The 27,676-nt window shown below is 28.8% G+C and overlaps 11 protein-coding genes across 11 annotated transcripts; 6 read left to right on the forward strand and 5 right to left on the reverse strand. All coding sequences in view use genetic code 12, as the record gives it.

Annotated features, from left to right (window-relative positions):
• Positions 1–549: 549 nt before the first annotated feature.
• On the forward strand, positions 550–2,370 carry CAALFM_C701320WA (uncharacterized protein; the record flags this gene model as incomplete). Its single annotated transcript, XM_707391.1, has 1 exon — positions 550–2,370. One exon carries the CDS (start codon positions 550–552, stop codon positions 2,368–2,370), a length of 1,821 nt encoding a protein of 606 aa, XP_712484.1.
• A 167-nt stretch (positions 2,371–2,537) lies between these two features.
• Positions 2,538–7,832, reverse strand: GCN2 (serine/threonine-protein kinase; the record flags this gene model as incomplete). The annotated part of the gene is made up of 1 exon (XM_707392.2): positions 2,538–7,832. One exon carries the CDS (start codon positions 7,830–7,832, stop codon positions 2,538–2,540), a length of 5,295 nt encoding a protein of 1,764 aa, XP_712485.2.
• Positions 7,833–8,099: 267 nt separating this feature from the next.
• On the forward strand, positions 8,100–10,148 carry MRE11 (MRX complex nuclease subunit; the record flags this gene model as incomplete). Its single annotated transcript, XM_707393.1, has 1 exon — positions 8,100–10,148. The coding sequence occupies one exon, from the start codon at positions 8,100–8,102 to the stop codon at positions 10,146–10,148; it is 2,049 nt and encodes a 682-aa protein (XP_712486.1).
• A 68-nt stretch (positions 10,149–10,216) lies between these two features.
• Positions 10,217–11,176, reverse strand: CAALFM_C701350CA (uncharacterized protein; the record flags this gene model as incomplete). The annotated part of the gene is made up of 1 exon (XM_707394.1): positions 10,217–11,176. The coding sequence occupies one exon, from the start codon at positions 11,174–11,176 to the stop codon at positions 10,217–10,219; it is 960 nt and encodes a 319-aa protein (XP_712487.1).
• Positions 11,177–11,612: 436 nt separating this feature from the next.
• Positions 11,613–12,167, reverse strand: CAALFM_C701360CA (uncharacterized protein; the record flags this gene model as incomplete). The annotated part of the gene is made up of 1 exon (XM_707395.1): positions 11,613–12,167. One exon carries the CDS (start codon positions 12,165–12,167, stop codon positions 11,613–11,615), a length of 555 nt encoding a protein of 184 aa, XP_712488.1.
• A 316-nt stretch (positions 12,168–12,483) lies between these two features.
• On the forward strand, positions 12,484–13,932 carry CAALFM_C701370WA (uncharacterized protein; the record flags this gene model as incomplete). The annotated part of the gene is made up of 1 exon (XM_707396.1): positions 12,484–13,932. The coding sequence occupies one exon, from the start codon at positions 12,484–12,486 to the stop codon at positions 13,930–13,932; it is 1,449 nt and encodes a 482-aa protein (XP_712489.1).
• A 1,873-nt stretch (positions 13,933–15,805) lies between these two features.
• CAALFM_C701380WA (uncharacterized protein) lies at positions 15,806–16,933 on the forward strand (the record flags this gene model as incomplete). The annotated part of the gene is made up of 1 exon (XM_707397.1): positions 15,806–16,933. One exon carries the CDS (start codon positions 15,806–15,808, stop codon positions 16,931–16,933), a length of 1,128 nt encoding a protein of 375 aa, XP_712490.1.
• Positions 16,934–20,330: 3,397 nt separating this feature from the next.
• On the forward strand, positions 20,331–20,723 carry CAALFM_C701390WA (uncharacterized protein; the record flags this gene model as incomplete). The annotated part of the gene is made up of 1 exon (XM_707398.1): positions 20,331–20,723. One exon carries the CDS (start codon positions 20,331–20,333, stop codon positions 20,721–20,723), a length of 393 nt encoding a protein of 130 aa, XP_712491.1.
• A 482-nt stretch (positions 20,724–21,205) lies between these two features.
• On the reverse strand, positions 21,206–23,524 carry CAALFM_C701400CA (uncharacterized protein; the record flags this gene model as incomplete). Its single annotated transcript, XM_707399.2, has 1 exon — positions 21,206–23,524. One exon carries the CDS (start codon positions 23,522–23,524, stop codon positions 21,206–21,208), a length of 2,319 nt encoding a protein of 772 aa, XP_712492.2.
• Positions 23,525–24,541: 1,017 nt separating this feature from the next.
• NBP2 (Nbp2p) lies at positions 24,542–25,570 on the reverse strand (the record flags this gene model as incomplete). The annotated part of the gene is made up of 1 exon (XM_716331.1): positions 24,542–25,570. One exon carries the CDS (start codon positions 25,568–25,570, stop codon positions 24,542–24,544), a length of 1,029 nt encoding a protein of 342 aa, XP_721424.1.
• Positions 25,571–26,682: 1,112 nt separating this feature from the next.
• On the forward strand, positions 26,683–27,462 carry GIR2 (Gir2p; the record flags this gene model as incomplete). Its single annotated transcript, XM_716330.1, has 1 exon — positions 26,683–27,462. One exon carries the CDS (start codon positions 26,683–26,685, stop codon positions 27,460–27,462), a length of 780 nt encoding a protein of 259 aa, XP_721423.1.
• Positions 27,463–27,676: the final 214 nt, after the last annotated feature.

Genomic DNA, 27,676 nt, shown 5'->3' on the forward strand with positions numbered 1-27,676 from the left:
AACGGGTTTCCTTGGAATTAGTAGTAGAAGTAATAGTAGTAGTTGTGGTTGTGGTTATCGTTTCTATAAATTTTATCGTTTCCAATTTTCACTCATTGTCACATACTTACTACACACACAACAACAATAACAACAACAACACTAAAGAATATTTTTTTTTTCTGTCGTTCACTGTTTTAATCACAACGAGCAACAATGAGCAATAACAGCACACACACACATACACACACACTAAATTTTTCTTTCTTTCTTTCTTTCTTTCTTTAAACTATTACTCTCTTATTCTTAAATTGAATAAATCTTTATTTAAAACTTTCAATTCTCTTTTCTAATTAATTTAAATTACTTTTTTAAATTAAGATAAAGAGGGGGGAGTTTCACAGTTGCAGATACTTACATACTTACATACTTATAATCCAATCCAATCCTTTAATCGAATTATTAAGATAAAACACTTTTCCAATATTAATTACACTCACTTGGTTTATTGAATTTCCTTTTCCCATACCCCTGTTTTTACATTTCCTTTCACCTTGATCAACTGGCAATATGTTATTATCCGGTTCTCCTACACAACAACAACAACAACATCAGAAAGAGAATGGATCTGATTCAATATTTTCAGCAGACGAATTTGTCTCGGCATACTGTTTTATATCGCATGATAAGGTCAATTTAATCCCTGTAACCACGGATAATGTGGATGATGAAGATGAAGACAACAATAGCCATAATGGAAATAACATTACAACTCCACACATTACTATCAATGATCTTCATCATGAAGCCATTGAAGATCATGCTGATTTTACTCCTGATAAATTGTATTTGAAAAATAAAAATTTACTTTATAGTCTCAACAATCCTTCAATTTCCGACGTTGAAGTAGAAAATAACAACATCAACAACAACAACAACAGCAACAATACCAATGGTTCTAGTATACCGTCAACATCTAAAGATTCATATACTCCATCTCCATCATCTTCACCTCTGTCATCTTCCTTATCGACACCGTCATTAAATAACAACATCAAGAAAAAGACTCAAGTAGTGGTTGCTCCATCAATCTTTTTACCAAAATTAGTTATCAATTTGGCGGATAATTTAAATAATGATTTCAAAGAATTGAAACAACTTTTAATTAAAATATTTCCAGCTTGGGATAATGTTGATAATATAAGTTTAAGTCAATTAACTGGTGGTATCACAAATATGCTATTATCATGTGAGTACACAGGAAATGACCCCACCAAAAAAACCGGTGATGCTGAGCCGGTGTTGATAAGAGTTTATGGTCATGGAACCAATTTAATTATTGATAGACATCGAGAATTTATATCCCATTTGATATTAAATTCTATTGGGTTAGCACCACCAGTTTTCGCCAGATTTAAAAATGGTTTAGTTTACGGTTATTTGGATGGTAGATCTTTAAAACCAGAAGAAATGAGTAAAAAAAGTTTATATCCATTGATTGCTCAACAATTGGGAAATCTACATAATAAAGTTGATTACAAATTAATTGAACAAGGTATTGAAAAAATAAGAGCTTTAAAGCTTGGAAGAAGACGAAGAAGATCATCATCAGCATCTATAACATTCAAAAAGAAACATCATCATAATTCATTGAGTGGGACTAGTAGCAGTGCTAGCGGTGCCACTACTGCTAAGAAAAGATTTATTTCTAATATTTGGGAATTATTAGATGATTGGATCAATATTGTTCCCATAAATCCTGATTTGATTGAATCTTTCCAACAAAACTTAACTAAAGACTCTACCATCATTGATATTATTATTGATGAAGACAATTTAAAAGACATTATTAAACAAGAATTTGAATGGTTACAAACCGAATTAACTCAAACTATAAATTCTCCAATAGTTTCATCTCATTGTGATTTATTATCAGGAAATATCATTATCCCTAAAAATTTCCCTCTTGACGAACAATCAACGACCTCATCATCCTCATTCAATTTACCAAGTATTGAAAATAATCCAATAAAATTCATTGATTATGAATATATGTTACCAGCACCAAGAGCATTTGATATTGCTAATCATTTAGCAGAATGGCAAGGTTTTAATTGTGATCGATCTGCTATACCGGAACCATCAATATCAAACCCAGTATTGGTCAATTGGTGTTGTGGATATTTGAATGATATGAATGCATCAAAAGAAATTGTTGAATCATTAATTGATGAAATTAAAGCTTATTATGGATTACCAGGATTTTATTGGGGGATTTGGGCCATGATTCAAAGTGAATTATCAAACATTGATTTTAATTATCTGAATTATGGAAAATTAAGATTAGAAGAATATTGGCAATGGAAAAATGATTATTTAAAGAATAAGTAACCAAACATATACGTAGCCATATATATATATATATATATATATATATACAATTCATTCATTCATTCATTCATTATTAATATTAAAAAATCTATTAAAAAAAAACAAGAAAACTACTTTCTTTTTTGACTTGTTTATAAGCATACAAGCATGCTTGTAGGTATGTCCACTTATCGACGTAGATCAACAATAGTTGTATGTTGAGTTCTTGAAGACACCAAAATACACCAAATTGAACCTTTATTAAATTCTTTAATCAAAGTATTATAAATATTCATAGCAAAACTTTTTGGGAAATTATTAGTTGTATAAACCACTTTTCTAATCCATTCATCTTGTTGATGAATTGAAGTAATACTAATCATATCTAATATTTCATCTCTAGCATCAATAACAACAACAGGTCCACCACTTAAATTTTTTATACATTGTTGTCCAGCTAATTTAGCATCATTTTCTGATTCCCATTTATCTCGTTTATTTTTCCTACTACGAGGAGCATCATTTTTAACAACAATGATTTTTTGATCAATTTCAACTGAATCAATTGGTCCATTTAATAATTCTTCTTCTTGATTTGTTTTAGAAGATAATGATGATGATGTAAGTAATGTTGTTGAGTTTGTCATCGTACCATTATCTTGATCATTTTCTTCATGTTCTGAATCTTCTAATAATTCAGTCACCAAATAATCTATCACTTCATCATAATCTAAATCAATATCTTTACCAGTAATTATATTTCTCAATTTCAAAGGTTTAAATCCAGATCCAGATTTTTTACTTCTTCTAATGCTAGTGCTAGTAGTAGTAGTACTACTACTACTACCACCACTACCACCATTCAAAGATGAGAATGAATTCCCAATTGTTGTAGGTAACAGTCGTATTATAACTATCCATATAGCCCCTTCTGAATTACCATTTTGGAATATTTCATCTTGAGTCTTTGCTGCAACTGATGTTATATCAGCACTTATGTTTTTATTCCAAAATTTAGAAACTAATTGATATCCCACTTGACTTAAAAATTGTTGTTGAGTAGAACTTATAAGTACTTTACATCGATTGCCCTTCCATTTATTTACAAGATCCAATTTAGATTTCCCTCGAGAAATTAATGTTTTCATAAGAATGAAAAGTAAACTAGTAGTCAATGAAAATCCAACACCATGAGGAGTGATTTGTTTAGTTGTTGTGGTGACATTTGAAAAAGATTCAATTAATGAATCATATCGTCCACCAGTAACTACTCTAGTATAACGTTTGGATCTATCAGGTTTAAAAACTGCTTGAAACATTATTCCATGGATATAATATTTACTATTATAATTACTCAATGGATTGAAAATCATTGATGTTTTAATATTCATTTGTTTCAAAATTTTAACCACTTCAATTAAATAAGTATATGCTCGTTCAACTTTTAATAATTGGGGAGAATCAACCATTAATTTTTGTAATTTTTGTCTTGCCCGTTCCACTTCACATGTAAAATTGAAATTTTCAACAAGATCTTTAGTAACAGTATGTGGTACTTGAAAATCTTCCCTCAAGTAACGTTTTATTTCATCGGGTGATTTATCAATTCCCAATTGTGATAATACTCCAAAAATATCTAATTTTTTCTTATCATCAATTCCAATATTACCAAAAGAAAATGAAACAACAGCATCCAAAATATCATAATGATTAATAACAATAATGGTATTTTTAAAACATGGTAAAGTATTGACAATTTCATCAATCACTTTTAAACATTCAGCATCATGAGCGAAAAGTGTTGCCTTGTTAACTTCCAGTCCACCGGCTATATCAAAATTAACGGCACTATAACGATCAGGTATACCAATACCTCGAACATTAGGTCGATAGACAAATTCGTGTCGAAAAGTTTTAGGAATTGTCATATCGGTTTTACTTAAAAATCTTGCTGTTGGTAAAGTCAAATCATAAGGTAAAGTTAAAACTGCACCACTTCTATCCAAAAAATCATAAACTAATTCTCTTGATTGTGAAGGTGCCTTTGGTAAAACTAAATTTGTATTTAAATTCTCAATGGCTCCATGATTAGTGAAAATCTTGGTCAATTCTTTCATGATTTTATCAAATAATAAATAATCATTCGAAGTATCCAATTCAACATGCTTATTATGGGAATTATGTTCATTTTGTTTATCAAACATTAAATCTTTAGCAAGCAGATACGGTTGATTGAACAATGCTTCACGAACTTGTTGTTGCCAAGGAGATGCTGGATCAGCTAAAGATTTTAATGCTTCTTGAATAACTTGATCTTGATGTTCAACGGGTAACCAACCACTTTGTAAAAGTTGTGCTGCACTAGGACGAATTTTAGGATCATGATCTAATAATAATCGAATAATTTTTTTTTCAGTTTTATATTTACTAGCAATGAAATTTGTAGGGAATTCAACTGATTTCAATCGTAAATCATTTAATGTTTTAGCTCTTTGCATACCCGTGGCAAGAGGATAACACATTTCAAAGAAAATTATTCCAAGTGAATACATATCAACTTTTTCATCGTATTGACCCGTGGCCACTTCATTGGCAGTATAAAATAATGTTCCCACCACGGTAGATAATTCATTATCTTTAGCTTCCACTTGATTATTCGTCAGAACAACTGAAGAAAATTGTGAATTTTTAGCTAATCCGAAATCCCCAACTTTAATATTATTGGATCTATCAATGAAAATATTCATTGGTTTTAAATCACGATGAATAAATCCTTCACGATGAATATATGAAACTGCTTCAAGTAATTGTCGGAAAAGTCTCCAATATTCATCAGGGTTATTAGGTAATCCTTGTTCAATAAGATTGAGAAGGGTATTATTTTCACAAAACTCCATTTGTATATATAATATTGATTTCGGTGATGCATTTTTAGAGGAGTTAACAACATCTTTTGGTTTTTTAACAGAAACTTCTTTCGAATCACTTTTGGAACGATCTTCTGTTTCATTATTTGAGATATCATCAGTTGAATTGGCAAACACAAACGGATCATCATCTTCATTTTGGTCATCTTCTTCTGAACTTTCATCAAATTCTATCCTAGGGTCAAAAGATGTTGAAATGTAATCGACTTGAAATGAGTTATCATAACTAGGTAACACAGATGATGAACGACCAACACGACTTGAAAATGTCAGTTCAAGATCATCATCACCAAAGTCGCCTTCTGTGTCATCTTCCTCCTCTTCCTCCTCTTCGTCATCGCTCGCAATAGCAGATGTGCTATTGGATGGAATCGCAGATGTATCTTCTAATTCTTCAACCCAAGTACCATAATAACGAACAATATATTGATGGTTCAATCTAGCTAAAGATAAAACTTCACTTAATAAAGAATCCAATTTATCAGCTCGATGTTTAATTTTTTTCACAGCATAAAATATCCCTTCCATTCTACTTCTAGCTTTAACAACTTCACCAAATCCACCACGACCCAATTTCCCAATTTCTTCAAAATCTCTGGCGTATCTCCCCATATTTCGTTGTGACCCTGAAGGCATGATAAGACTAGAATTTTCACCAAAATATGGATGTTGAGTATTCTGGTTAGATAACCGTCTGCGTGAAATATTTTGATGATAAATATTCAAATGTTTTGTTGTTGCAGTCGAATCCTGTTCATGTCCTTGTATTTGAACATGTCTTGTATTGGTTGATGATACCAAATCAGTTTCGACATTTTTTTTCATTCGTGATAAGTTAGTTTCCGATTGTAATTTTGAAATTATGGGACCATCTCGTAAAAATTTTACGGCATTTAATTCCAAAGGAGATGGTCGTTTTGATAATTTAACTTGTAACATTTTCGATAATACATCATACACTAATGAAGCATATTCTTCTGCTCCAACAAAATCTTTAACGGAAAATTTATTTATAAAATCACTAGGTGTATGGTATGTGGTGTTTAAAATATCAAATCCTAACATTACTCTTAAGAAAAGTACTCCTAAATCCCAAATATCAGATTTGTAATGATACCCAGAAGTTTTCAATTCTGGTGCTAACCATGCTGGTGGATTTACTTGTGGAGATCGATCTAATGTTTCTCCCTCATTTGGATGTAACAGAATCATCTCTAATAAACGATACCCATATGAAGGATGACATAATTTCAACACTTTTTTAGCACTGATGGTTAATGAGTCTTCCCCACCACCACCACCACCACCAATACTATTACTTAATAATTCATTAGTTGAATTTTGATAATACAATTGGTCCTTCTCTTGAAATATAACTATGGTCATGGGACATATAAGTTTATGGATGAATCCGGCATTATGAAGATATTCCATTGCTGGTAATAATTGAATAAGCCAAGTTCTTGCTAATGCCCAATTAATAAATTCGGCAGTAGGGAGAATATCATATAATGTTTCACTAACTGGAGAAAATTCCGTTAACAATCTTACTCTCCAAACATTTGTTTTATCTATTTGAAATCCAATTAATTTTAATATATTACTATGATTTATACTCATAATTGATTGTAATTCCGATTCTAAATCTTGAATTTCTCGCTTCCCCTTGTCAGTTTGCCAATATTCATTGGTTAAATCAATCACTGTTAATAAGAATGCCAAATCAGAACCTTTATTTTCAATTTTATTCCGGATTTCATTATCAATAAATGGTTTAACAATATATTGGGATCCAATTGAATTGAAAACCCCCTTTTGATTATATCTTATGAATCCCAGTATTGCTCGAAACTTAAATTTCCGTCTTGTATTAGGAATGGTTGCTTCCATGGCATTTTCAAAAATGAAAAATTGATCTTTATCAAGTGGGATTAATGAATTATTATTATCATTAGTAGTTGACATATCTAAATCTTGATCATCAGTAAAATCATCATCAAATTCACCTTGAATTTTTTGAATTTGTTCATTCAATTCTTTATTTTGTTTCTTTCGAGCCAATTCTTCATCCTTCTTCTGTTTCGCCTCTTTTTCTTCTAATGCCCTTCTTTCATTTCTTAATCTTAATTCTCTTTCTTCTTCTAATGATAATACTTTTTCAGTTGTTGTTTGTATTTCATCTAACATGAAAATCAATTCGGAAATTATCGTGAAAGAAACTTCTTGTTCGGGATATTCTTTGATTAAATCTTTACATTTCTTTTCTAATTTAGCAATATTAATTTTCAATAAATTACGAGCATTTAGTAGTTTTACTTTTGGAGGTGATAAAGGATAAGTAGGAGTGAATTCTATATCTAATGTAATGGAAACAGTCGGTCGATCAGGATTATTTGACGATGATAAAAATACTTGGAAATGCGGACTGGGTTTTTTATTCCAAACTAAACCCGTTGGAGTAATATCTTTAAAGATATCACCATAAATTGATGATATACTACTAATTTCATCTTGTTGTCTATGTTCTAAATCCAGAGTAATTGATGTTTCTGGCATAATTGTAATGTATCAATTAAGAGTAAAGTAAAAAGGGAGAAGGGGGGAAGGTATCTTTATAATTGAATTGATGTTTCGTGTATACTTTTTTTTTTTTTTTCCTTCTTGCCTGGCTTGGCTTGGCTTGGTTTGGCTTGGTTAACGGTTAGGCGAGTGCAAAAGAAAATCTTTATTTAGGAAGGAAGGAAGGAAAGAATAACAACAACAACGACAACGACACATCATACTGCAAAGCAATATAATTATAGACATCACCTTCTCCCAATTATGCCATTGGTAGAACGTATAGAACCAGGACCTGACACAATTAGGGTTCTACTAACTACTGACAATCATGTAGGAGCATTTGAAAACGATCCAATTAGAGGTGATGATGCATGGAAAACATTTGATGAAATCACCACCATTGCCAAAGATAAAGATGTTGATATGATAATTCAAGGAGGTGATTTATTTCATATTAACAAACCAACGAAAAAATCCATGTATCATGTTATGAAATCACTTCGATCCAATTGTATGGGAGATCGTCCTTGTGAATTAGAATTATTGAGTGATCCGGCTCAATCATTAAATAATGGATTTGATGAAATTAATTATGAAGATCCAAATTTAAATATATCTATCCCGGTGTTTGCCATTAGTGGGAATCATGATGATGCCACTGGTGAATCATTATTACTGGCATTGGATGTATTAGCCGTCACGGGATTAATTAATAATTTTGGTAAAGTGAAAAACACTGAGGCAATAACTGTTTCACCAATATTATTACAAAAGGGACAAACAAAATTGGCATTGTATGGGATGTCAAATGTAAGAGATGAAAGATTGCATCGATTATTTCGAGATGGTGGAGTCAAATTTCAACGTCCAAATATACAAACTGAAGATTGGTTCAATTTATTTGTTATTCATCAAAATCATGCTGCTCATACTTATACTTCCAGTATACCAGAATCATTTTTACCAAATTTCCTTGATTTTATATTATGGGGTCATGAACATGAATGTATTCCTTATCCAGTGCATAATCCAGAAACCACATTTGATGTATTACAAGCAGGTTCATCGGTGGCTACTTCATTAGCTGAAGGTGAAGTTGCCGATAAAAAAATATTTATTTTAAATATAAAGGGTAAAGATTATTCTATTGAACCAGTTGAATTGAAAACAGTACGACCATTTGTATTAAGAGAAATTATATTACTGAAAACTGATCTTATTCCTGGTGCTGCTTCTAAAGCTGATGTTATTGCATATTTAACTGATGAAGTGGAAAAATCCATTGAAAGAGCAAATAAACAATTTAGTAGCCAAAATATTCTGAATTCTAATCGAGCAATCACTAACCTGAGCAACAATGCAACTGCAGATCCCATTGAAAAGCCATTACCATTGATTAGATTGCGAGTCGAGTATAGTGGTGGATATGAAATTGAAAATGTGACGAGATTTTCCAATAGATTTGTTGGCAAAATTGCTAATGTTAATGATGTGGTTCAATTTTATAAGAAAAAGACACCAACAAAAAGTGATAATAAATTAACTCGGAAAACTAAATATGACGTTGATTTAATTGAAGAAAATTTACATCATAAAAAAACCACTGAATTGGAACTTCAAGATATTATTCGGGATTTCTTACAACAAACTCAATTATCATTAGTTCCTGAAACTGAAATGAATCATGCCGTTAAAAAATTTGTTGAAAATGATGATAAACAAGCTTTAAATCAATTTATTAATCAAGAAATTAAACGAGAAACCAAAATGTTATTAGATATTGATATTGATGAAAATGAATTTCATGGAGCTGATGAAAAACATGCTAAAACGGCGTTTAAACATGTATTACTGCAATTGAAAAATATCAATGGGCCTATTAATATAGATTATGAACCTGAAATTGAACCAACTAACAACAACACCAACAAAAAGTCTGCTACTACAAAGAAAAGAACCCCTAAGAAAAATACCACCATCCCTAAAAAGATAACAACAACAGCCACCAAAAAACCTAAAATTGATGATATAATTATAAGTTCAGATGATAGTAATGATTACGGCAATGACGACGATGACGATAAAGAAGAAGAAGAAGAAGAAAATGAACATGACTCTGGTCTTCGTTTGTTTGTGACTGATACACCTGACACCAATAGTACACGTCGATCTAAAAGTAATCGATCCAAAAGACCAACTAGTTATGTTGAAGATGAGTCAGGTATACTTAGTGATGAAGATGATTATGTTCCACCCAGTAAAAGTAAAGGAATATTTTCCAGAAGCTTTAATAACAGGAAAAGAAAATAAATAAATAAATAAATAAATAAATAAATATAAGCATCTCTATTCTATGTACATGTACATGCCATCTAATTTTACACACTAGTTGCTTGTTTAATCAAAGCATCAATATCAAATTCAGCGTTACCTTTATTAAATTCATGTAATAATTGAGTCATTTGTGGGTTTTTACCACTATAAAATCTTTGTAACATAACCACCAATAAATGAGCTTCATCCATAGAAATCCCACTTTCTTTATTATTAAATCCATTCATCAATACAAGATCTTTATCTTGTGCCAATTCTAAATGGAAAGTTAAAGTTGTATGAGGAGAAGCATATTCTCCATGTAATTTATATTCCGCTAATGTGGTAAACATACAATTAATAGTATTGGGTCCAACAAATTGCCATTGAACAAATTCTAATTCATAACCATCTTGTTGAGGTTTTGGTAATGGTAATACAAATTGAGGATATTTGAATGCATTAGTATAAAGTTGAGCAAATTGTAAATGAGTTAATATGGCATGCAATGCTCGATCATTATTAATAAATCTTGCTGTCCAAATTTTAATGATATCATCACGAGGTAATTCTTTAGCTTTAGATAAATTAATATAATTATCTAATACTTTATATGGTAATTTGGGTGCATCACGATCTTTAATTCCTCTAATTTTAATCGTTCCATCATCATTATCGTTTTGGTTCTGTTGTTTCTTTTGTTTTTCATGTTCAAAAAATTGTTTCAATTCTTCAGTTGGATCAATCCCACCTAATTCTAGTTTTACTTTTTCAATTTTATCTTGAAATTTGATTCTTAATTCATTTAATGGAATCCCTAATTCTCGAGCTTTCTTTTGTAATTGTTGTGAATATTTCTTGAATATTTCATCATTAATATCAAGTTGGCCAGGGTTGGAGTTGTTGGAGTTGTTGTTGTTGTTGGGAGTTGATTTGGAAGAATTAAATCTTAATAATTGACATCTTGGTGTAATTGAAACAATATTCAACGGTTTCAATGTTCTTAAAACAGTTCTAGACAACATTATGGTATTAGAATTGTGAGTTATGCTTGATTAGTCTTGGTGTTGGATTAATCTTCAATTGAGATGAAAAAAAACAAATTTTGATGATGGGAAACAAAGCAAAGCAAAGCAAAGAGAAAAAAAATTGCCAAATCATTTTTCATTTTTTTGCATTCATTGATTTATTGATTTGATACTTTACTGGGGTAATTATTGATAAAGGATAACTATAGAAACTTGTAGAACACTTTTCCTTCCAATGCAGTATTCTTGCTTCAATTAATGCCTTTTCTTACGTATTCTTTTTGCTTCTTAAAACTTGTTTTAATAATTTACTAACTCAAATACTCTATACAGCAAAGATAATCTAAATAAATACAGTAAATGTATATCATACTTGTACAATTAGACCAAATGAAATAAAATGAAATAAAATAAATTAAAATAAAATACGTTATTATTTCTTATCTTTTGGTTCAGGTAAATCTAATTCTTCAATTGTTGATGAATCACCATCTTCGGTGGTAGCTTTCAATTTTTGTTTCAAAGATTCAGGAATATCATTAAATTGTAAAACAGTATTATTAGGATCAGTTTCAATAGATTGACCATGATGCTGTTTTAAATAATCAGCTAAATTGAATTTTTTATTATATTCCATAAATCCTAAATTATCCGATATTAAATGACGAGATTTACATGATGGACATTGTACAACAACTGTACCATGATCATAAGCTTGTTTAGATATATTATGACTAGAACGATTATTACAAATATTACAAGTGAATTGAAGTAATAATTCTTTATCTATTGGATTTGGCAATGATGCTGATGTTGAAGTGGTATTGTGTCGAGTGATGATTTTTGAAATTCCAGATAAGGGTTGTTGAAAGTGAAGAAGATGTTTATTATGATTGGTAATTGTCAGTAATGATGATTTTAAAATCAATTGTGAAGTGTGTCTAACAACACTTGATGATCTGCAAGGATTGATAATTAGTGAAATCATAAAGAATAAGGAATATGATATATGGTAAAAGAATGGAATCTAGGAAGTATTTAATTAATATTGTAGATGAAGATGAAGATGAAGATGAAGATAGATTTATAAGATGAGAGGGACAAAAGAAAAAAAAAAAAAAATTTGAAACATAAACCTTCTTTCTTCCTTCCTTCCTCCTAATCCTTCCTTCTTTCCATCAAAGAATCTTAATTCTTTCCATAAAGTTCTATTTTCAATAAAAAGGGCAAATAAAAGGCAAATTAAATTAAATTAAATTAAATTAAATTTCTTGTAAATAAAAGATATCCTTCAAGTTTATACTATGAAATATCAACAAATACCCAAATCTATACGACTATTATTTGATATTTATAAACAGTTATCAAATAAACAAAATTCCGTTTATCATCCTCAAGTTGGCAAATATTTATCTCAAACCAATGATTTAAATCTAATATATCAACAATGGCAAATATTAACCAATAATAGAAAGAAAGGTGATTCCATCAAAAATATAACTGAACGACAATTTTATTCTCCATCAATTTCATTTGGTGATTATGAATTATCTCTGACCAAGAAATTATTTATTAAACCTACAAAAAACCATTTTTCATTTATAACCGGGTTACCATTAGAAGATCCAATATTCTCCCTGAAATCTCATGATAAAAATCGTCATGGACAATTTATAAATAATATTGAAAATAATTTATTATCATATTATTCACCATTTACCCAATATCCTCAAAATTCAAAATCTCAATTGGCTTATAAATATTATTTACGAAAATTTGATGAATCAATACCAATAATGATAATTTTAAAAAAAAAATATCAAATGTTTTCAATTTTTTCAATGAATCATTGGGATAAAATATATTTTGATATGAAACGACAAACAAGAAGACAAAATATTTTAACTAATGTTGATGATTTAACCATTCCATCTCGAAGAAATATGATGAAATTATCTCAAAGACAATTTGAATTCACAAGTATTAATAGAATAGATTTATTTAAATTGGCTCTTGGAAGTTATAATTATTTTAAATCATTACTGAATCCAACAACTATTTTCCTGAATAAGTTCAATTTGAATAAAAATTTACAAATTGCACCCTGGAATGGGAATGAATTCACATCCCAAAGTTATAATAATAATAATAATAATGATGATGATGATGAATTGATTAAAATGATTGATAAAAATTGTCGAGTGGAAATTAGAGATCAATCAACTGGGGATATTATCCTGCCTGATGATTCAAAATTATTGGAATATGTCAATAAAGAAAAATCATATGTGAAACAATTAGATCAAGATGAAGTAATGGATTATAGTCAACAAATACCTTATCAATTAAATTTTGATAAATATTATATGTTAAATATTTTGAATTTTGATAGTGGTGATACAAGACTTTCAAGTTTTAGTAGAATATTAAATACAGCAACAACAACAACAACAACAACAACAGGAGGAGGAGATAAGAATTCGTCAAATTCTGATATCTCACCTTCTGATCTTGAAATTGTTGGTGTTCGATTATCATTAGATAATCCTCAAGTGAATCGAATGATTAATGAAATGAGTGATATTAAACTTAATAATAAGGATGATGATGTTTTCGCTTATGAAGATATTTTGAAATTAGTTCATACTCCTAAAAGAAATGTATTACGATCATTAATGGATATATTAGCCGTGAAAGGAATAATTAAAGTTCGACAAAGTGCTGATAAAAGAGGATTATATTTATTACCATAAAGAGAATAATGGCTACTGAGAGTGAGGGTGGGTGGGTTATTAATTAATTGTTGGTTAGTTCATGAGTATTTCCCCCAGAGAATCTTAACTTGTGTATCCATATTTAATAGATTACTTAGGCTGTGTCAATGGCAATATATTGAAAGTATTTATACGAATAAAAGATAGTATAAGTTTTCAATTAGGGTTAGTAGTTTATTTTTTTAGGCGTGAGGGTTATGAGTATACTAAATTTAATTTAGTCAATAATTAACGAATTAATAATAATATTTGTTGTTGTGATGGTTAAGCAATTTTGAATTAGTTGATTGCTTTAAATTATCAGGCAATGTCTAGTTAGTAGTAAGAGAGGAAGAGGGACTGATGACAAGACTGATGATGGTGGTGATAAGTTTGACGCAGAAACTTCACGATTCTATTCTAAATTCTGTCAATCGTAACCTTTGATTTCTTGGGATACGCCGCCTTCCAGAAATATGATCAAAGTTATTTTAAGTTTTGCTTATAGACTATAATGATTAGATGAGTCCACTATTTAATTAATACCCTTGACGTATTATTATGTGTAGCCCTCTACATAAATTAACTAAATTTATCCAGGTGTACAGTAAATTCTCTACCATCATAGTGGGTATGAATTGAATTAGATTTAACACCACTACCATCACCATCACACAAAAAAAAATAGGATAAATGATAATTGACATAACTGTAAAATGCATAAACTAATTTAATTATTGTGAACTGTTTGTTGTTGTTGTTGTTGTTGTTGCATGAACTGATTTTTTATAAATATAAAGTATTCAACAATAAGCGTTGTTATGAAAATAAGCTGGGCTGGACTGGACTGGACTGGGTTCAAGTTTAGTTTAGTCCTTAAGTAGGCGCATATTAATTTTGATACAGTTTTGTGTGAATTTTTAGCTAAAATCTCTCTCTTCTCGTAATCGAATATCTTTGTCATAATTCATTTATTTCCAAAAATAGTAATTATTACAAAAATAACGATGATGAGGTGGTGATGATGTTCCATAGTTGATGGGAATTCATTGAAGAACTAATCAAGAACTGATCTTTAAAAGTATTTGCTAGTACAACTGGACGTTTTTTTTTTTGTTTATCAATTAATTAGCCTAGTTGGAATAGGGCTGTTCTTTTTCTTATCATATTTGTTAAACCTCAATCGTTTTCAAGAATGTAAACACTAAACTTAAGACTATTTTAGAAATCAAATTGTAACAACAACTTCCAATGTAGATTTCAATCTTCAAAGTTGAATCTACTTATTGTCAAAAACAGTTCAAAATCTTTCCTACTAATTAATAAATGCACATTGTGTTTTTTTTTTTTTAAACAACAACTATATATTGTACATTATCATTAGAAACAATTTCTTTAATTAATGATGAACAAAGAAGGAGGAGGAGGAGGAGGAGGAGGAAGAAGTGAATGAATGAATGCATGAAATTACACAAATCTCGTAATAAAATTTACACAATGATAGTTATAATAGTTTAATTAGACATCTCTCTTTCTCTTTCTCTTTCTTTTTTTAGGTTGGTATTTGGTTATATTCTTGTTTGGTCTTCTTATTGTTGTTTTTGTTATTCGATAATAACAACAACAACAGTTGTACGTCTTATAATTTTAGTATATTTCTATTTCTATTTCTATTTCTATTTCTATTTCTATTTCTATTTCTATATCTATTTCTATATATAGCTAAAGGTTCTATTAATTTTGAAAAAAAAAAAATATAATAAATTTGATTCTAGTATTCTTCAACTAACACTTTCTAATTTTCAAAAACTTGTCACTTTATTTGTTTCTTTCTACCCCAGGTCTTTCACAATCAATATTTTACTCACTAACAATGTATACCACCAACACTTTATTGGATGAAAAGCTGTTCCTGTTGCTGCAGAAATATCTGATTTATCATCAACCATTCACAAATACTTATCAATCAAATCGATATATTTATATCATTGATAAATATTTTTGTAAATTCATTCATAATCCAATTATATCATCAATAATATTAATATTATCATATACTTATTATTATTATTATTACTACTACAACAACGATAATTATGATTATGATGATTATTACTTACCACAATATCTATTTGTTAATGATTTAGTATCAAATATTATAAATTTAATATGTATATTAAGATTTCAATATCGATTTAAATTTAATCATTTAATTGGTGAATTGATATTTTTCATTGGTCAATCAATTTTAAGTTATCAATTAATTATTAATCAATTATTAATTCATTTCAATGAATCGACGGCAACAACAACAACAACAACAACAACTGGAACTGGAACTGGAACTAGCACAATTAATTGTACATTAATTATTCAATGGACAATTATTTTACAAATGATATTACCCATAATTATTCTTGTTTTCACCTATGTTGACAACTATAGAAATAGAAATAGAAACAATGACAGTAATGATAATTATACTAGTGGAGGATTATATTCAGTTATATTTGAAGGTAATAATCATTATATCCCCGTGTTTTTAAGTTATTCATTTTTCCTAATCAATATTAATTTAATTAATGCCAACACCACCAACACCACCACCACCACCACCACAACTTCTTCTTCTTTTTCTTCTACAGGTAGTATTAATACTATACTGAATTGGTTTCTAGAATTAACTTTTCAACAATTGATTAAATTTATATATCAATTGAGTTGTTTTTCATTTAAATTTTATTTAATGTATCAATTCATATTATATGAATTATCAATTAATCAAATTGGATTTAAAAAATTTATTAATTATCAAGAATTTTATCCAAAGCTAAAAGAAGAAGACGAAGAAGAAGAAGAAGAAGATAAAAATGCTATTACTACTACTACTACTAGGAGATTAAATATTATTAATTTTTTGAAATCAGATCAATTTAAAAATATGTTGATGATTTTGGTATGTTTAATCATTATTATAATTGATATCATACAAATAAAATGATTGCCGTTATATAGAGACATGTGTAGAGACATGTATAGTTTTTCAACAGAGGCTCTTTCTTGTAGTTTTAGTTCTACAATCTGTTTAGTTATCTTGAATGGATTTCTCAATTTATTGATTTGAAATATAAATTAAAATGTGTGAGAGGGAAGGGTTGTTGTTGTTGTTGTTGTTGTTGTATAAGTTGAAACTACTTATAATAGAAACAGAAACTAAACCACCATATATAGCTTGATTGGAAACTATTAAACCTTTAAACTTTTAAACTTTTTCTTAGGGGGCGGCCCCCTGGGAGGAAGAAGGGGGACACCACCACCAAGAAGTTAAAACCGTTGCCAAGAATTCTATTTATTTTATTTTATTTTATTTTTTTTTTTCAAGTAATTATATCCATCAAAGGAATTCTTTTTAGACCTAGAGTTAGAGTTGCCTGTTATAATATATATACCTTTACAAATTTAGAAATGATATAAGTTGCCAACAATTACAACAAGCTATTGATCAAATTATTAAAATATAAAAATGGAAGAGGAGGAGGAGGAGAAGAAGGAGAAGGTAACAATTCCTATTGCTGATCTTTATTTTTTGTAAAATTTCCATTTCTATTTGAGTAGCAAAGAAAGAGAAGGAGAAAGCTTTTTCTATAATTGATATTGTGGATATAAACTAAGCATTCTATTTTTAGTCAAAGCCTTCATATTTGGTTGGGGGATAAATCTACTTCTTCTTCTACCAATTTTGAGATACAGAATTATAAAGTCTAAGCCATCACAACTATGTACATACAAAATCTAAGTAAATTGATAGGTCATCTCATATATGAATAAATGAGGGATTTATTATTCACCAACAACTTTCACTTTCACTTTCACTTTCACTCAGCCTTGTTTTGTTATTTAATTAGATAACCTAGGTGTTATAGTAGTATTGCTATGCATTATTGAATGTAGGCTTTGGCTTATTATTATTATTATTATTATTATTATTATTATTTCTTCAGGGTGACTTGTTGATCCATATTGATCAGCCCATTATCATAACCATAAATGGATGAGCAAGACTAAAAAGAAAAAACCAAATATTATAATCTACTCTATTGAGTTTGTTTGCCTTTCGATTTGCAGTAAAAAAATATGAAGAACAACAACAACAACAACAACAAAACCGTTCAATCTAGAACAAGGTATATTTCTATCTCTATCATTTGATACTGATAAGTAATTTTATTGAATTCAGCTCAACCACATATACTAATAGTGGTAGCTGTTGTTGTTGTTGTTGTAGGCTCACTGAGAGATTTTGATTTGGAATAGGTAGGCTTTAAATTAAAAGAAATATGGTACAAAAAATTATACATGACAGCTCGTTTTATAAAGTACAAAAATAAAATAAAGCTCAATTGAACTAAATATACTTAATCGAAGAATTTGAATAATCAAGGATTAGAAGACAAATATAATATAGAACAAATAATAAAATGAGGCACAGCTTAGACTATTATTAGTCTTGTTGTTGTTGTTGGAGAAAGAATTGAAAAAAAAAAAAAAAACTTTTGAATCAAAAAAATATACGTTCAAATTAATCGATATTGAAACAATGTTAATATGTAAATCCCAAAATTTTAACCGATTAAACATATACGCTCAACCACCACCGTCATAACTAACCAAACATCAAATAAACTAAATATTGAAAGGTTATACTTTATCTTCATAAAAATCAACCAATAGAAATGAAGGAAGGGAAGGGGGAAAGATGAGCGGAGAAATAAGTTATAATAAGTTATTTCCGGGAATATGTGCCAGTAGGAGGAAGAAATGTCAAACTCAGAAAGAAGACGCCTACTTAATGAAAAAGGAGGCTGATGATGCTGCGTCCCTCCTTCGTCCTGTTTGTCGTATTTTTAGTTTTTTTTAAAAAAAAGAAATAACCTGAAAATTGTTTTTTCTTGGCATTTTCGTAATGAGGGGGGGATTTAAATTTATCCGATAATTATACTAAAATTTCATTTCTTGTTTCTTTATTATTTCATTTTAAACTCTCGTGACATAGCTGTCAATATAGATAGAACTTGAATGGGTTAACCTATTTTATAGAGTATTGGTTTTGAACAATTGAGTTTAAATGCAAAAAACCAATATTTTATATGTTGTAATTGTACGTATTCAATTGAAGAATAATTGGAAACAACAAGCGGGACAATTTTTTTGCAAAAGAAGCTATTTATAGCTCTTCTATTAAAGTATTAACCTATTGTTCATTGTTGTTGTTGTTCGTTGTTGTTGTCGCGTGAGAGCTAAGCCGATGAAATAGCTCTTTTTTGTTTAATTTGCGGTATTAAAATTTTTTTTTAGTTTTGTCAAGCATTACAAATAGTTGATGTAAAGACCATACATGGCCAGCTTCAGTGGAGAGAATGATTTTAAACAATAAGTTTGAATAATTAACTTTTTGTAGATTGTATATTTAAAGAAAAAAAAAAAAAAACAAATAATATTAAGAATGATAAATCGATTTACGGAATCATTTGATAATTGAGAAATCGGAACGATGAGAAGAAAGAAACAAACAAACAAACAAACAATAAAGGAGTTTGGGAAAGATTGAGATGAAACGAATTTGAAATGAATAACAGAAAAAATTTGTGTAATTAATAACTACTAATCGTTAACCACTACCACTAGAGTAGTAAATATGGAAATGGAAATATGTAATTGCGTAACTTGAATTTTAGTTTAGTTTAAGAAGACTAAACTACTTGCTTGGTTAGTCATCTTTCAAAAAAAGTGAATTGGCGGGGCAGGAGTGTGTCCGCAGTGGTGGTGGTGATGATGACCCACGTGCAGATCAAATTATTATTCTTTCTTTCTCTCTCTCTCTCTTTCTTTAAACAATTATGCATAATAAGCAGAGACTAATGAAGGAAGGGCTTACTATTATTATTTTGAAATTCCCTATTCAACTACTATAATTTAAATCAATACATATTGTTAATATGTATATACTCTCTTCTCTTTGTCTTTATTGTCTTTATTATTAAAAACTATTTAAACTGTTTTAATTTCCCTCTTCTTCTTTTTCATTTAATTTTACTTTTCTATTTTGATTACTTTTCTTATTATTTACTTAAATTTCCATTCTACTACAAGTACCTACCTGCCTATCTATCTATTAGCAATCATTGCATCTTCCAATAGATTAACTTCCACTTTCAGTTAATCCCAATCATTCACGTCTTTTTTTTTTTGTTTTTTTTTTTTGGCTTACATTTTATCCTTTTAATAAGCCACACACAATCTATAGTTATCATTCAGATAATATTAGGAATTGATAATAACTTATAATAAATAGACTAGAACAGAACAGAAAATACTATTACAATAAAAAGTATCAGGTTATGATCATGGATTCAAAATTGGCATTTATATTATTCTTAATCAAGATGTTTATCCTTATAGAAATGATTATTCAAGAATTCTTCACCAAGAGCCTCGAAGAAGATTATGATGATGATTATGATGATGATGAACAATTTGATGAGAAATTTAATAATAATAATAATATTGCAGATAATGAAAATTGTCCTGATATAATACATGATGAAGAAAAATCACTTATATATAATACTATGACAAAACAATATGAATCAAGACCTACAATAATGACTTTGAAGAAGAAGAAGAAGAGTAGGACATCAATTTGGGGGATTTCATTACAAGAATTTATTTTCTTCATAATTTGTTTTATAATGATTATATTTGATTGGATTGTCATTTATACCAATGCATAAAATGCATAAAAAAAAAAGGGAAGGCTTATACAATTTTTTCATTTTATTCCATTGAAAAAAAATCATTGTAAGTTCAATTCAACGATATATATATATATACGAGTGTTCATTCATTAGAGTTGAAGTCTTTTTTTGGTGTATATATCCAAGTTGAGTCATGGTACAATGAATAGGTATTAGTGCTTGCTCTTCCTCTTTCTTCTTGGTGTACGATTTCAGTTCTTTTTTTAGATTTTAAATATTTATTTATTCATTTATTCTTCTTGTCTTAATTTCATTCAGCATTATTCTTTTATATATATATATATATATATAAAGGTATCTTCTAATATACAATAAGAAGTAACTATTATACAAATACATCTACACATAAATATAAACATATACATATACACGTATATATAATACAATTCATATTATAGAAACAAAAAACATTAACTAAAAACACCAACACAAACACAAACACAAACACAAACATCAATTTAATATTGGGCAAATTGTTGATTTAATTTATTTAATTTTTTAGTAATGGATTTATTTGAATATTTTTTAGTAATACCACCACTACCACTAGAAGTTGAAGTTGAAGTTGAAGTTGTATCACTACTCTTTGATTTTCTGGGAATTGGTAATAATTTTTTCAATTGTGATATTGTCATTTGTTCAATTTCATCTTCACCTCCTATTATCGTTATTAGAGTATGTTTATCTTTAGTTTTAGTATCTTTATTAGGTAGAACTTCTTTGTCAATTGATTGAGTTGATGATGGTTTGACCACTAGATCCGATGAAAGATTGTCGGTACTCTTATTATTATTATTATTATTATTATTCATATAATCTGAATCAAAAAGTTCTGGATCGATATATAATAGTTCTTCATCTTGATAATTAGTTTCATTTAAAGTTTCTTCTTGTTCTTGTGCCTGTTCTTGAATCTCACTCAATTCTGCTTCTGCTTCTACTTCTGCGTCTATCACTTCTCCTTCTTCCTCCTCTGAATCAGATTCTATTGGTAATCCTTCTTCTTCTTCTTCTTCTTCTTCTCCTCCCTTGATGTTTTGATTTTCATATATCCAATATTCAGCAATTGTTTCATCTTGTTCTATAAATTCTTTACCATCATCGTCTTTCTTTTCCGGCATTAACATTTCAACTAATCCTCGTTCATACATTTTAGAATTAATATAATCAAATTCATTTAAATTTTTCGTTTCTAAAATATTCAAATATTGTTCAAGATATTGATCGTGATCATGATCATTATTTTGTTTGTTTATATCTTCAAGTTCTTCCTCATCCTCCTTTTGTTGGGCATTGTTGTTGTTGTTGTTGTTGTTGTTGTTGTTATTGTTATCATTTGATGATATATTATTTTGTTGTCTCTTAATTATTGCATCAATAGTTATTTCTTTATTTGATGAGTTTGAAATTGAATCATTGTTTTTTAGATGTCGTTTCTTATGTTTACCCGAATGTATTATTGGATTATCAAATGGTGAAATATAACCACTAACATCTTCAATTTGTTGTTGTTGTTGTTGTTCTTCTTCTTCTTCTTGATCTGTGTTTTCTTCATTTTTAGTATCTCTCCTACTACGTATTGTATCACGTCTAAGAATTTTGAAAAATTGTAAAGTTTTTCGAGGATTATAATTCAATTTTTCAATAGCTTTCCAAATATCCAGTTGTTTCACCATTATGATTCCTTCCAGATTTTCTTTAGGAGTAATAAATAATATTAAATTAAGTAAGATTTTTTTTATTAATAATAACAGTAATTTTTCAAATAAAATTAATGAATCTATTGATATTTGACATTTAAAAATTTCTTGTAATTTAATCATATCAATTATTGAATCCTTATTCATTGAAACTATATTTGTTGGTGTAGTGGTGGTGGCGGTGGCGGCGGTGGTGGTGGTTGACTCTAATTCTTCAATTATTTCTTGATCATCATTTTCATTAATTTGTTTCATTAATGATTTATATTGTCGAAATATTTTATTTTTATTAACATGAGTTAATAATTTATTATTCTCTCTTTTAGTGATTAAATCACTTTGTAATTGTTCAAAATTTTGAAAATATGGTGACATTTCATAAGCTATTGGTATATCTCGATAACTCAACAAAGATGACTCTCCATCTCCATCTTCATGCCTCTTTTTGGATTTACCCTTTTTATTCTTTCGATATCGTTTTTGTCTTTGTCTTTGTTGTTGTTGTTGTTTTTGTTGTTGTCGTTGTAAAGTTTTATAATTATTTTTCAATAATTCATAATAAGTTATGATTTGTATCATGGATTTCTTCGGTAAAAATGCTAACCAATCTTGTTGATTATTTAATATGGCAGTAATAGTTTTATATTTATTTAATAAATTGAAAAAAATCTCTTTTTCTTGCCATGTCCATAAAGTTCCACCAATATCATTACCATCATCATCATCATTCAAGAAATCATTTTGTTGTGGGTTTTGATTTTGATTCTTTCTTGGACGTCCTCTAGAATTATGTTTCTTTCGTTTAGGTAAATTATATATCTCCCCATTTGTTGTTATTATCAGTGATGTTAAATCAGAAAATTTGGGACATTTAGTGAAAAATTCTTGAACAAATTGATTATAAAATTGTAAATATTTTGTATTGCCTAGAAATTTACGACTTGGTTTGAATCGGGGTGGTTTATCATTGTTAGATCTATTATTGGTATTGCTATTGGTATTGCTATTGGACGGCACACTCTCTATTAGATTGTCATTTGTTATTAATTTATCTTCGTTGGTTTTCATTTTGATCATATATTTCTATCTAGTTTCATTATCAATTGTTGCTTGATGTGATGTGATATGATGTGATGATTGTGTTTGTTTATATTTTGTAATGATGATGCGTCTTTTTTTTTTTTTCCAGTTGAAGAACAATAATGATGAATTTACTACGCACCCAAAGTATCATCATCACGTTTCTGTTACGTAAAATGGAATTGAGTGTCAAATCCGACTTTGCACCGTAAGACTGATCCATTGGTCCACGCTTACCAATATCTTAGCTTTATTTAATTGTGTTTCCATATATATATACTTCCAACTTAGAGCTGAGGGGAGCTCTTTTAGTTGTTGACTGTTGGCCGAACCCTTCCTGGCCCTGTATAGTAGCATCAACAGTATTTCAAGAGCCGACACGTATATACTGACTTTGGTATTTGCAACCAACACTGGCCAAATCCCAAAAATGATTATAATAGAATCTGAGTAATCATATTGAAAGGCATAAATTTGTTTTTGACTTTTGGATTCAGTCTTGGTGCTTTTTTTTTATTTTGCAACAACAACAACAACAACAACAACAATTGTGATAAAGCAAAGGAAATTTTTATCAACTAACTACCGTTAACTATACTTATGGAAAGAAGATTCAATCAAATAATATAAATACTTATAACCATAACCATCTATAATGGCAAGTGAAATTGGACTATAATGTATGAATTCAAGAAGAACAAGAAAAGTGTTTTTTATTACAAAGGTTTTTATAGTTTTCTAATTTTGTTATTGTAAAAAAAAAAAACGGAGGAAGAAGAAGAAGAAGAAGAATATAAATTTAATTTGATTCGATTTATTGATAATACAAAATACATATACACTTCTTCTATACATTTACACATACACTCTGTTGGTATGAAAGTATAAAAACATTTGATAAAATTCGTAATCAACATTAATATAACTTAATTGTCCCTATAAGCTGGCTAATATTGGACCCCCCCCCTCCTCTCCCAAAAAAAACATCATTAAAAATAAACAAATTTCATTATATCATATTTCAACATCATTTAATTTCTTTTCAATAGCATTGATCTTTTCAATCGTTGTAGTGGTTGTTGTAGTAATTGTTGCAGTAGTTGTTGTTATTGTTTCACCATTGATTTCACTTTCTTTATTGACTGGTTGTTCAAGTTTCGCTATCTCCATTTTTGGTTCTTCTTTTCCTTCTTGTGGTTGCTGCTTTTCCTGCTCCTGCTCTTCCTCTGCTTCTTCTTCTTCTTCTTCTTCTTCTTCTTCTTCTTCTTCTTCTTCATAATCAGTATCTACCCATTCACTATCACAATCCACATTATCATCATCATCATCTTGGTGTATATGGTCATTAAATATTTCTGGTAAAAACCTTTTTGGAACATCTTCATCTTGATTGTTACTTGCATTTCCATATTGATGACCAAATTCTTGATAATCACCATTAATATTTATACTCTTATTCTTATGTTTCTTCTTATTCTTATTATCAAGATTTTGCATAATTTCAACATATTCTTCTGGGACTAATCCATTTTCTCCCAGTATAGGATCTTCAGCAACTAACCAACCTTGACCATGACGATAACTAATCCAAATGATTTGTCCTTCAATTAATGATATTTCATTATCATTCTCGGCAGAAAAATCAAATATTGCTCTTGCTTTACAATTAATTTCATCTTGATCATAATCGTCATCTATAATGTCATCATCATTATCATTATCATCGTCATCGTCGTCATCGTCATTGATATTATTAGTATTATTATAATCATTGGACAGTATAAATTGGGAAGAATTTGTCATATAATTATTGGGTAGATGGTGATGGTGATGGTGATGGTGATGATTTCCATGTTTATTTGATATGAATGCTGAAGATGAAGTAGTTGATGATGATGATGCAGAGGATGATGTTGTTGATGATGTAGGAGATGATGATATTGAACCATTAGATTTTAAAAGATAATTACCAATATGAAATGGATGAGTTTCGGGATATCCAAAATCTTTTATTTTTGTATTTGGTGGGAAATGACTTGTCATTAAAAAAAACAAAAAACAAAAACCAAAATGATAAAAATGAAATAATATTAATACTTTCCTTGATAAATTAGAAGGATAACAAAAAAAAACAAAAAAAAAAGGGTAATGCAATGCCAAAATAATGGGCTGGTGATAAATGTAAATGAGGATGAAGTTAATGATTAGGACACTTTATGCCAAAAAGTAGTTTTTAAAATAAAATTCAAATTATTGTGTCCTTGAAGATACAAAAAATATATGTTAAAATCAAATGATTCAATAAAAAAGTTTTTTTAGATCGATATTTAATGGATGATATATGAATGTACAAAAAAATGACAACCAGTACTATTCAAAATGGACAATAATGATGAATAACAAATGATTAAATAGTATATGTTTCAGGTGATTTATCAACACACACACACACACACACAGGACAAACAAGACAAAAAAAAAAGACTCAAGAATGAATGAATGAATGAGTGAACGGAGAATAATGTGAAACACCTAAAAAAAAGATACCAATATACCTGTATTATATGTGGATATAAGTAATATATAAAATGTGAAGTGTGTGGAATTAATATTGTAATATGAGATAAAGATAAAACTTGATAATGTTGTTGTTGATTAAAAAGAAGGATGATTTTTTTTTTTTGGCTTCTCTTTTTTTTTTTCTCTTACATTGAGAACTGATTGATTGATTGATTGATGTTTGTGTTTTTGTTTGTGTTGTGTTTTAATTGCAAATGTATTCTTTTTCTAGGGAAGTTCCTACAAAACTGCCGACTCTATTTAACTATTAACAATAATTAGATCGTCAAAATAGATCAAACAAAATGAAACTTTTCTTAAGAAAAGTTATTAATTGAAAATCTAACCATGTATTAATCAATTTTGAAATACTTTTTGGAAGGGGGGGGAAGGGGGGGGGGAGGGATAAGTTGATAAAGTATAAACTAACTAACTAACTAACTAACTAACATGTCATTTCTGACCAATTTCACACGACACTAACTAATATGTGTGCGTGTCTTATATCCTAAGAAGAAGAAGAAGAAGAAAAAGAGAAAATTTTTCAAACAAGGGCGCCTTAAACACACACACATAATTGTGTACATTGCTTAATTATGGATCCAATAGAAGAACAAGCTCAAGAGATTGAAGTATTACAATCAATTTATCCTGATGAATTGACTTTAATTAATAATACTCATTTCATCATTCGAATAGATTTAGATACACCATCAAAAAGGAAACATAGTTTGAATTTAATTGTTAAATATCCTCCTACTTATCCTGAAGTAATTCCTCAATTATCTATAGAATTAGCTGAATCTCCAGAAGATAAAGACAACTATGATAACGGTGACAGTGATGAAGGTGACAGTGATGACGATGACGATGACGATGAAAATGCAGATTTAAAATTAGCATTAAATATGGCCGAAACCATTGAATTTGATCCTAAAACTGATCTTAATGATACATTAATGAATAAATTATTAGAAGAAAGTGAATTAAATTTAGGTATACCAATGATTTTCAATTTAATCACCATTTTAAAAGAAGAACTGGAAAATTTATTCAATGAAAAATTAAACATTAAACAATGTGAATTTGATGAACAACAAAAAATTAAAGAATTAAATGAACAAAAAAAATTTCATGGTACTAAAGTTACTAAACAACTGTGGTTAAATTGGAGAAATAATTTCCGAAAAGAAATGAAATATGAATTATATGATAAACAAAGATTTGAAAATATGCATAAAGGGAAATTAACTGGGAAACAAATATTTGAAAAAGGTTTAGCTAATCAAAATGATGATGATGAAGAAGAAGAAGGAGAGAATCAGACTATTCAAGAACAAGAGAAAGATATTGTTGATGGGATTAAAAGACTATAAGAAAGTTTTTTTTTTTTTTTTTAGATATTAATAATTGCATTCTCTTTGGTGGTAGCTGGTAGCCTACTGTCAAGAATAACAAGTCGTTTACCAAAATTTCTGGATAAGTTCAATTTCCATAAATGATATAGATAAATTTCGAATAACACATATATACTATAATATAAGCCATGTACATCAACATATATTTAGTTACCAGAAACCAACCAACCAC

Source organism: Candida albicans, chromosome 7 (assembly GCF_000182965.3).
Source record: "Candida albicans SC5314 chromosome 7, complete sequence".
Classification (NCBI taxonomy): Eukaryota; Fungi; Ascomycota; class Pichiomycetes; order Serinales; family Debaryomycetaceae; genus Candida; species Candida albicans.